Genomic DNA, 12,017 nt, shown 5'->3' on the forward strand with positions numbered 1-12,017 from the left:
ATGAATTTCAAACTGCCAATAATTGTGTGAATAGATAAGCGAAAGGCAGCTAGCATAATCTTCACATCTCGTGGTATGACATTAGAGAAGTCGGCCATTTTGTTCCTATTTAATTTTCCCGCTCCTGTCATACTCTATATTAAGTGATAACATTTCAGTCTTTCGCGGATTCTTTGCCGAGGCCTTTATTTATTCGCTCGAAGATAGAAATTTCGTGAACTGTGTATTTTTAATATAATATCACGTTTGAGAATTCATAGAAAGGTTTGAACTACCTAACGAGTCGTAAAAACTGTGTTGCCCGGTTAAGATTTTTCTACCATTTGTTTACTACCATGACATTATCACTATACTTGGTAGTTTTTTTAAGCATATATGATACATAATATTATGATGTTTTGTAAGTGAAGAAGGTAATTGTTTTAATTTGCGTTTCGTTAATTCAAAACCATTCAAAATTTCTCAAACTGATATTACATTATAATTAATATTACCATTACAAATATATAAACACATATATCTATACTAAACACCGATTTATCACAAGCTACATGAAGTCGAATCTCCAGTAATCATTACACTAAAGTTAGTAAATTACAATAAATATACAATATATTTTAAATACACACTTTTATGAACCTGGTTTAAGAGAAATACAAGGTGACTTAAACAACGCTTGAGGTTTACAAAACTAGCTTATACCAATCCATTTTGGTAAGTATAATATGATTTGGATGGTGAAAAAGGTAGGTAGACACGTTAATTCTGTAAATTCCATAATTTAATTTATCCGGTATGAGAGTTCTTTTTTGGGTGAAAGGGGTGACTAACTTTAATAAGAAGTAGCAGGGTCCGAAACAAGTAGGGCCATCCCGATAGATACGTGTGAGTGAACCTTGGTATAATTAAATAAAGAAATGTGTAAAAAAAAATTTGGTTACTATTCACCGAGTTGCTTGACGATCCCTTTTTATAGTAGTAATAGTAATAAGGAAGGAACATGATGGAGAAAGCAAGATTAGCTAGTATTGCATAGAACCTTGTTTAAGTGACCTTATCATATAAAATACCTTGCATAGAGTAAGTACCTATATTACAGGCTACTTCAGTGATAATGCAGAGTTCAAAATAAGGCTACAACTTCACACAAATACGAAACTCTCCACTCTCATATAACTCTGCAATCGTATTTAAATACAAATTGTATATTCGAAATTTATATATTACACAAAAATTGTATTCACTCCAAAAAACAAGAGTTTATTTATATTTAAGTAGATACATTTTTTTCTATAAATTTTTGGTATAATATAAGTCTTAATTTAGCTAAATAGTGTAGTTTTCATAAGTAGGATTGCAGAGTTGTTTTAGTGTTGCTAGCACAGAAAAATAATTTCTACCACATTTAAATGTTGCCAGCACATAAAGTTTGGTAATTTGGTAGTTTTTACTGGACTATGCAGCCTACACTGATGGCACTGAAGAGGGGCGCTGCGCCCAGGCCTCCGTCACCGTCTGTGACGCCAGCGAGGTACTTCGCCCTCGTGCAGTCGTCGCACGTGCAGCTGTCTTTGAGGATGCAGAGTCCTCTGGCAGTAGCTATTGCCTCCCATTTAATTTGCTCATCTAAGGTCCCACTTTTGCTTAATAGGCGCTGTGAAGAAACAAAATAAACTTCATTTATTATCGAACTGCAAAAGTTTTTTTATTTTTATTTTTAACGTCTACGTGTTTTTTATTACTACTTTTTCTATGATCAATTCAGATATATTTAATTGGTTTTCTATTTTAATACTATTGAACATTGGTTAGACCACGTACTCTACAAAAAAGGATCATTTCCACGCATCGACCAAACGCGGGAGATCATGTACGAAGGCTCAGCTTTTATCAGTAAGTCTGATACTACCCACTTCCTCCCCCGAAGGAATTTTCCATTAGTATTTCCTCGCCCAGACATTGAAAAAGTCCCTTTCAAAGAAATATATTTCAAATTTACTAAAATAGATCCTACCTGCATAACTTCAACATTACTCGCTTGCCACATATCAAAATCCCTCAGCTGTTTCTCCTCTTTGATCCTCAGTTTCTTGGTCTTCTTCAGCGTCCCGCAGTAGACCGACAGGTCTTCGCTCGCTGCTATTGACGTCTCATCGAACTGTAGAGATAGGACGTCACAAGTGGTTGATGCGTCATCGTCTATTGCGGTCTTTTCTTGGTCTTCTTCATCTGAATTGAGGGTTGAGACTGAAGTGGCGTCTGTTGATGCTTGGTTTTTTAGTGGCTGATAGTTCATCTGGAATTGTGTAGAAGTGGTCAAGAAGAATTAAACTTTATGATGCACAGCATACAGACATAATTACGATGAACAATATAACAAAGTAAAACAATATGTCTACTCAAAAAAATTTCAAGTAACTCCCAAACTAAAGTACCTTATCCTTGTCCCTCGGGGAGTTTCACAAACATTCAAGTCGCATGCACAAAGACACCCACACTCTGGACAAGCATTCGTGGATCACACAAAAGCTTGTCCTACGCGGGGATCGAACCCACGACACGTTCGCACAGGGATCTTGTGAGGTGACGTCTACAACTCGGTACTGATTTAACCTGAGCAAGCACTGCTCAACAGTTATAGACTAATTAAAAGCCATTTTCAAAATTATCCATAGGATCCTTACCTGTGAATCTTCAAGTCTACTGCATTCGCTGATGCGACGTGTTGGTGCGATTTTTTGTGATAATTCCTGAAAGCAAAACACACATAAAATGTCTAAATTTCGACGTACCAGATAGCTTGTGAAAGTGTTATATTTTCATCTAACTGATAAGATTATATCAGTATAAAAGCCCATTTATTGAGGAGGAGGGTAGGAAAAGCAGTATAGAAATAAGTTACAAAAACGGGGAGAAATTGCGTGCGCTCTAAAAGTATTCACAGACAAAGTCGTGTGCCATTTAGATTATAAAATTCTTGTATAAGTAAAAGTACTTAATACGCAACAGGTTCTAGTATGAAAATCTATATAATCTTAACTGGGAAAACATTTGATAGAATACTTACATCCTCCTCGCTGTCATTGTGGACTTCTGCTAATTCTGCTGTGTTTTCTGGTAGACATTTGCTGGTTGACGGGACTGGAGACGATGGGGTGCCCACTAGAAAAAAGGACATAAAAAGTTTTTCGCTAAACAGTGCTGTAGTCTTTTCTATATGGGAAGATTTTTGTTTGACTGGGGAAATAAGCCGGTATTATTATAAGACTTGCAAATAGTTGATTTACATTCAGATATTTTTGTTTGCCTTGCGTTGTGTTAAACATTTAGTTTATGATACGAACTAGTTCTTTTAAGTTTATTGGAAGTAGAATAATGTAGATAAAATATCGTCATTAAGAAGAACATTGGATAAAGATTGTTATCTAAAATAGTCATCATCTGATCAAAATTCTTTTAACAAAAACCATTATTTTAATAGTACATACTTTTGTTCTAAGAGAGAGTTTTCTATATTAAGTATATCATCATCATCATTATCCACTACCTTTATCCTCCCACTGCTGGGCATAGGCCTCCCCTTTCTCGTGACAATTTCTATGGTCCTGTGCTAGCCTCATCCAGACTGGACCCGATTGAATATTATATACATGTGCTAAAATCCCATTAAGACTTGAGAAGGCCAAGTCACCAAAAGGCTACATTCATATAGCCCATAATTGCTTCTCCAATGTCAAATTTCAAAGAGAAAACTTCAGAAGCATTTGACCCAACACATTTGCTAACAGGTACTTCATTTTCAAGGCTCCGTCCTTTCATCTGCCCTTGACCGGTCTGCAGTGGCTTTCCACTTGGCTTTGCCCTACATAGGCGATATATCAGTCTCTTGAGATCTCATCTCCAAGCAATATCTTAAGACGGTATAATCGATTTGAAGTTTGAAGCATATTGAGCGTGTAGAAAGCATTTTTAATCTATACTAATACTAATATATAAAGCTGAAGAGGTTGTTTGTTTGTTTGTTTGAACGCGCTAATCTCAGGAACAACGGGTCCAAATTGAAAAATTATTTTTGTGTTGAATAGACCATTAATCGAGGAAGGCTTTAGGCTATATACCATCACGCTGCGACTAATAGGAGCGAAGATACAATGGACAATGTGAAAAAAAACAGGGCAGGTATAAATCATAACTTATATCTTCTACCCACGCGGACGAAGTCGCGGGCAACAGCTAGTATTAAATACTTAGTTCTACTTTTATTATAACATGCTACGTTTACAATTTTAGCAATTGCGAGTCGCATTTGTGACATTGAGGGTTTCAGATAAATACATTATCAAAAGGAAAATAGGTGTTTCCAAAAAAAATATCGGTCGTTCTCACGATAGTTATTAGTAAATTATTATTCGAGTTTAGGAAGAGACATGCCGCTATATGCCGTGTATTGCGCTGTCACTTTGCCACAAGCATAATAATCTATTCCTAGAGGCTAGTAGGTCCAAGGTGAGTGCTTATAATCAGTATCTCAGTATCTTACAGAGGCTCCTTCGTATGGACGACCACCGTCTACCCAAAACGATCTGCTATTCCGAGACGGCTGAAGTAAACGGAAGCTTGGAGGACAATATCTGCGCTACAAGGACGTATTCAAAAAACACCTGAAGGCTTGCGCTATTGATCCTAAGGATTGGGAGAGGCTTGCATTAAAAAGGTATCTTTCTTGCATAAGAAAGGTCTTTAAACTATTTTTGAAAACGTTAAGTCGTTTGAGGTAAAATGAGTCCAGACTATTGAAGCGTCAAACCCAAAACGAGAGGCCCAAGCCGTCGTCTATACTCTCAATTCTGTGGGTCAACTTTACTGCAGCGCTTGCGACCGAGTGTTTTGATCCAAACTCGGTCTAGCCAGTCACATCAGGGCTCACGCTAGGAAGTGAATTGCCAATGATAAAATGATAAGAAGGACTATATATCTTACAGTGATCGCTGCTGTTGCTGGTGTAAAGGAGATTCTCCGTCGAAGGTTGTTCCTGGTATTCTCTGCTTCGGGCTTTGAATAGTCCAAACTTGACTGGTGCCATCGTCTGGAAGAGGAAAAGAGGTTTTTTGAAAAAGACTTAGGTCTAGTTCACCCGAGCGGGGTTGAATTATCCCTTGTAGATCCCCATCACATTTTAGATTTAAGTTCTCAACAAGGCCTGTGTCTGTGACCAGTGTCTTCGTGCACGCATTTCAGAAGCAGGCCTCATCCCATGAAGTTATCCCATAAATAAATATCTAAGACGAGAAATAAACTTAAAGAATGTGCATATTATTGAAATGTATGTATGTTCAAGAATATTTATTTATTTATTTATTTATCAGGAACAATATACATTGTGTTTGATACATTACATTACATACATCATCATTATTAATATTAAAATAAATTCTCAAGTGAGCATGCAGCAATAATATTAAATGAAAAAAGATTAATATAAACAATAACAAAATAAAATAAAATAAAGCATTTTTTTTTTAAAATAGAAAATTGGTGTGTTAATATTAAATTATATTTCATTCACTGAGTACAAGTTTTTACTTAACAGAAATGCTTTGAGCTTATCTTTAAAAGAGCTAGTATATAACGAAATCTTTAAATCCGCTGGCAGTCTATTAAATATTTGTACAGCTTGGTAATGAGGGCTATGCTTGATAATATTAAAATTAGGTACAACTTTATTTTTTAAGTCCTTTCTACGAGTGGTTTCCCTGGCTATTCTTTCTTCCTCAGACTCGTATTCATGGATATATTTTTTTAAATTAATTAACAACACAAGTATGTATAAGCTGGGCAATGTTAGTATATTTAAACGCTGAAAATGGGATCGACAGCTTTCTCTTTGTGTAATTCTTACAATCGTACGTATTGCTCTTTTTTGGAGAATGAAGGCTCGTTGAGAATTATAAATGTAGCTTTTCCCCCAGAACTGTATACTATATCGAAGTCTGGATTCGACGAGAGCATAATATACCATCTTTAACTGTTCCGTATTTAATTCGTCTCTCAAGGTCCTCAAAGCATAACACGCAGATGATATAGTGGAGTCTATGTGTGCTAGTTCTTTTTTCCAGTTTAGAATAGATAGATTCAAGACAATATTAAAAAAAAAACTCCGACAATAATCAACATTGAAAATCATCTTTAGCAGAATTGCAAAGACTGAGATTTAGTAATTGATACTCTCACTTGACAATCGGATTTCCATATCCCACTTTCCCTCTACCAACTTTACGAGTATCTTCAAACGAAGCTTGGATTAAGTCAAAAATATTAAATTTCAGTCCGATAACATTTAAATACCCAATCGAGTATATTTGAATACATTGAATTATTCATCCCCTTTCAGGTCCCTCGACTTCTAAACGGCTCAACCGATTTTCATCAAACATATCAAAGAATACTCACAGATAATTCCTCAAATACAAAAAAACTAAATCAAAATCGCTCAATCCGTTCTCGAGCTTTAATGTCGTATACAGATACCACAAACTTTCACCCCTCTATAAGCCACGGGCAGTGCCGTATTATCCTTTAGGCCATTGCCTAGGGGCCCACTATGACCAGGGCCCACCACCAAAGTAGGCATCTAAAAAGAGCTCGATAAATTTTTCAGTGAATGAAAATAACTTGAACCAAGGGGGTCCCCACTCCTTTATTACCTCGGAGATCCGGCCCTGGCCACGGGGTTTAATTATTAAAATAAACGGTGTCCTTTTAAGTCACGAAAACAGTGAAACACGAATACTCGCATTCCGAAGAGTATCGTGTTACCTACTTTCATGCCGAGGACATTGTATTGATTCTATAACAGTGTGTATGAAGGCAACAATGTTCTTTCACAATGCTTTCCTGTATTGGAAACTTCTTTGTAAAGTTTTATACAGATCTGTTACCTAGATGGCGGAGTTTTTTTTTTTAAAGGTGATTGAAATTGGTGTTGGCATATAGAAGTTCTAGAATTTTAGAAATTAAATTTGTTTGGTAAAATAATTCCACGAAAGCATTCTTCAAAATTATTTAATTTATTATGATAAGCTACTATAGCAAAATAACTATTTTTTAATTTATATTTAAGTTAAAGCTGTTGAATTTTACTGTTCAATATGCCCTATTTATTTTTTTGATCAAATTTAGATGCGATATAAAATCGTTATAAATCGTTTTTGGTTATCCATTAAATAACAATATAATTCTACTGCTATTATTCAGATAAATCCTCAGATTTTTTTAATAGACAGCATTAAATATAAAAAAACAAATAGATTCTATTCTCAAATAAAATAACAACTTAGAAATAGGCAAAATAAAAAACATGACATGTACTCATGATAAAATAACATCTGTAGAAAATATTTAAGAAATTATCTAATAAAAAATATTATAATAATAAAATAAAAATAATTTACTTATATGAATATCTATATAACAAATCATGAACGTATTTCTATTACGAAATATCATTATTTATTCACGTGAACCAGTTGTTATTATATATTTAAAAACACAAAATGGCAATATTTTCTTAAAACAGAAACTATTATTATCAGTTTAACAATTAAATACTCACGATTGTAACGTAGAAATTGTAAATAAAAACACTTTTTTTTATGAACGCATAACACTGTTGATATGATCTTGTATCAAACACTAAAAAAATTGTATAATAAACGCTTAAACCTCAAAAATATTTATCGATTACAAAAGTTTTGTAAAAATAGTGGTTTTTCTTTTAATGTTTTGTTTCAAATATAGATTTTATTCGAGTAAAAAATAAGCGGTGTCGCTAGCTTCCTATGTCGCGACTGTGGGTTCTTTTTAGTTGCAGCTTTTTAGTGACGTTTGTTTTCATTCTGCTATAAATAACTAGTTCTTTTGGAACTGTTGTTTCACTGCTATCAGAACGAATGGTGGTGGTATAATTATTGGTAAAGTTTATATATTTATATAATTTTAACACATGTTTTGTCAAGAAAGTTCTTCATTGTGTAACTATTTCAATAAATTACATTAAAGAAGGCGCCCCCGCTAATGAAATAGTATTTCACTATTATATACATAGCAAAAACAAGATTACTAGAGTAATGTTATTTCAACCACAATTTAAAACAATAAAATATGTTGTTGTATTTTTGGTTTCTGTTTGGGCGCCAATTATAATTTGGTCCCACGTTGGGTGCCATAAAAGTATTTTATAATACTTATGTTACTATAACTAAATATTCCTAATTTTAAATGTACCTTTATTATTATTATTTTTTTTTTTTTTCACACACGGTTATCTGATCCCAAGCTAAGCAGAGCTTGTGTTATGGTAACCAGACAACTGATAAATTTACTTATATATTTCTAAATACATACATATTATAGATAATTTACACCCAGACACCAGAACAAATGATCATGCTCATCACACAACATTTGTCCTGGGCGGGAATCGAACCCACGACCTCCGGTATAGCAGTCAGTATCACTAACCACTAGACCAACAGGCCCGTCATTGTATATTTTGTAAAGACAAAAAAACAGATAAAAAATAGCAGTTAAAATATAAACTGGTTCTATAAACGGTTCCGCCGTGTCAATCAAAAAGCGCCTTCCGCCATTACACAGAACTTCGTAGATGCGCGCGCACTCTGTTTATAATCCACTTAGTTTCGATTTGACACCACATTTACTGGGGTAAGCGATAATATATTATAGACCTTATTGTAATTAAGCAAGGTTTGTTATCGCTTGTGTGTAATGAGATATGTAAACTAGGTCTTCCTGCGGTGATGCTTGTGTATTTTATGTTACTTTGAATTTTGTTTTTTTTTGTGATATTTTTTGCATTTGCTTTTCATAGTTAAATCCAATAACGTTAAAGAATTAAGTAACATTCGAAGCCAAGTTTAAACGGCTAGAAAATATTATGTTTAACAAAAAGATTGGAGGTTAAAAACATATTGACGACTGTTTTGTATGCGAATCTCGATATTTATTTTTCGGGAATACTTTTATTTAATAGTTTCGATAAACTTCATTATTTGAAACTAGTTGAGTGATCCAACAATTATGAATCCTAACAAAATCTGTTTAGATAAGGTTTTACAATAAGATTTAAGACAAAATATCGCATGCTTGTTCACGTAGTAACTTTGAGGAGCTCGTGGCTGTGCTATAACCGCATAAGTGATATGATCACAGGTTAAGCTATGCTTGATGCGGTTGGTCTGTAGATGGGTGACCATCTTTGTCATAACGAGTTCCTCCGTGTTTCGGAAGGCACGTTAAATTGTGGATCCCGGCTGTTATTCCTACATCTTTGACAGTCGTTACAGGTAGTCAGAAGCTTGAAAAGTCTGACAGCCAGTCGAACCAAGGGGTATCGTGTTGCCCAGGTAACTGGGTTAAGGAGGTCAGATAGGCAGTCGCTCCTTGTAAAACACTGGTACTTAGCTGAAACCGGTTGGACTGGTAGCCGACCCCATCATAGTTGGGAAAAGGCTAGGCCGATGATGTTCACGTAGTAACTTGGGCGAGGATGATTCATTATAATGATGCAACGGTTTACTCACTCGTTTTTACGATCGCTCGACTAGTTTCTGACTCAACTGGAGTCCTTAATCATGAGCTGACGCCGCGGTATATGATCATGGTTAAGGAAGGACCTATGACTATGACCTATTTCTAGACATTGGCACGAGAAAGGGGAGGCTTATGCCCAGCAGTGGGAGGTCAAAGACTGTAGATGATGATGATGATCAATTCTTAGATACTGCTTAAAAAAATATAATAAACAAACAAACACAACAAGCAACCAACATGTACATATACAAAGGAGATAAATACCTTGAACTAGTTTAATTAAGAACATTCAAAGCAAACTATACCTTAAATCTACAACTTAAAGTTCCTATTAGAATGACAGTCAAGCTATGTTATTTGATAGCTTAAGTGAGGGGGGCATAATTGATGGGGTTTGGGGGGGGAGGATTATAACGCCACAACGAGGTTAGAATCAAACAGAATTAAATCTATTTAGTTATAGTAATAGTGGCTTTATAATATTAGGATTATTTTTGTTAATAAACTATAATCTACTAATATATAAAGCTGAAGAGTTTGTTTGAACGCGCTAATCTCAGGAACTACTGGTTCAAATTGAAAAAATATTTTTTGTTGTATAGACCATTTATCGAGGAAGGTTTTACTATCACGCTGCGACTAACAGGAGCGATGATACAATGGAAAATTTGGAAAAATACAGGGCTGATATAAATCATAACTTATATCTTCTAACCACGCGGACGAAGTCGCGGGCAACAGCTAGTAATAAGTATAAAGTTTTAGTGATTTCAAGTTTATTTTTTGTTATGCTACGTCCGATGCTGCATGGAAAGCTCTCCTGAGTTGTTATTGCAATGAACAGGGCTCTTTAAAACAAAAAGTTTTTTTCCGACAAAAGATTTGAGTTCGAGATCTTCTTCAAGACAGTTGCGCTTCTGATTTACGAACAACATTTGTTTTAGGGTTTTGAAATGAAAGACTTTGTAAAAGTAAAATCAGTCATGTATGGGGTCTGGTATAAATAGAGTTAAGGAAAAAAGGAAGTATGAGTGTCGAATAATTTTGTGGGTAACCCACAATTAAATTTATTTAGCACCCACCTACAAGATAGCGAGATATTTTATTAATAATTTATTAATTAGATATTTGTATGAAAAGCCCCACAGAGATTTTTAAGTAGCTAAACAAATGGACACTAAGTATGTGTCAAAGACAGACATCCGTTTGCTTTCGTTTTCCTACCGAGAAAGTCAAGTTGATGGGAATCTTAACATGGAGAGATGGAACAACGCCATCTATCGAGCTGTGACCGAATTAATATGAGAAGAAATAACTTTACACGAGTAGAAAGTTAGGTTCAGTCCATACTTCATTCCAATAATAAAATTGAGAAACGCATGCATTTTGATTTTGCATGCCTCAAAATGTAATCACATTTTTTTTTATAGTTTTCATGTAGCTTGGCAATTATGTTTTATGCGATGAAACGATAACAAGCGAGTGTCAAAACTTACATTTTATTTTTCTAACACATTAACTTCGTCGAGTCGAGCACGTAAAAATAAAGCTTTGTTCTTATATTTCTGTGTTTTGAGGGGCATAGATTACCATAGGAGTTTAAATCACACTGTACTGTTTTTCAATTCGAGTTAGTAATTTGTCAAGTCCTAGTATTAATACCATAATGAACTTAAGTATTTTTATGCTGTGATTGATCAGAGTTCGTGTTTTTCAAAACTGAAACTTTCGATTAATTTAAAAACCTATAAACTACCGTATTATTTCTATTTTATTTCACGAAACAGAGAAAGAAACATGCAACTATTGAAAAGTCAGTTCATTCAATGGAAATTAAAATGGACGATAAAACATAATTAAAATACATATTGAAGGTCAAATAAATATCGATGTTATATAAAACCAGTAACTTCATGATAGTGTCAACCATGTTAAATAATCATAATTATTCGCGTCAAATAGTTTGGTCAATCCGGGGTAAAGTTTTAATAAAACACATATGCCATGAAACAATCTTGTTTTTTGAATAAATACTACATAATATATAGTAACACTATTATTAAATGTATTTATACATATTTAACTATTACATTATAAGTTATGATAAAAAAATCACTAAAATAGTTCGTCACCCAGCCCGAGAACTATTTTTATGACTTTTTATTATAGGAAAGCGAATAATTGACCAGAAATTGATAATAGTATAAATAGCAAAACAATTTTTCAACTGTACGTGGAATTTAAATTCGTTCGAAATGTCAAAGTGACATTGTTTTTTTTAATTTCGTTGGCAGATGACATTCAAGCAATATTTTTAGATAATGACAGATTGTTTTTTTTTAATAAATTCACAATAAATGCAGATGTTTTTGTTAAGCTGAATGAAGTCTTTAACAAATTCCTCA

The 12,017-nt window shown here is 34.1% G+C and overlaps 1 protein-coding gene across 1 annotated transcript; it reads right to left on the reverse strand.

Moving 5' to 3' along the window:
* Positions 1-1,045: 1,045 nt before the first annotated feature.
* Positions 1,046-7,976, reverse strand: LOC113499956. Its single transcript, XM_026880568.1, has 6 exons — positions 7,613-7,976; positions 4,981-5,086; positions 3,068-3,162; positions 2,685-2,750; positions 2,015-2,296; positions 1,046-1,654 (listed from the first exon to the last, which is right to left on the reverse strand). The coding sequence occupies exons 2-6, from the start codon at positions 5,081-5,083 to the stop codon at positions 1,448-1,450; spliced, it is 753 nt and encodes a 250-aa protein (XP_026736369.1). The 5' UTR covers positions 5,084-5,086; positions 7,613-7,976; the 3' UTR covers positions 1,046-1,447.
* Positions 7,977-12,017: the final 4,041 nt, after the last annotated feature.

This window comes from Trichoplusia ni, chromosome 13, assembly GCF_003590095.1.
Source record: "Trichoplusia ni isolate ovarian cell line Hi5 chromosome 13, tn1, whole genome shotgun sequence".
In the NCBI taxonomy this organism is placed as follows: Eukaryota; Metazoa; Arthropoda; class Insecta; order Lepidoptera; family Noctuidae; genus Trichoplusia; species Trichoplusia ni.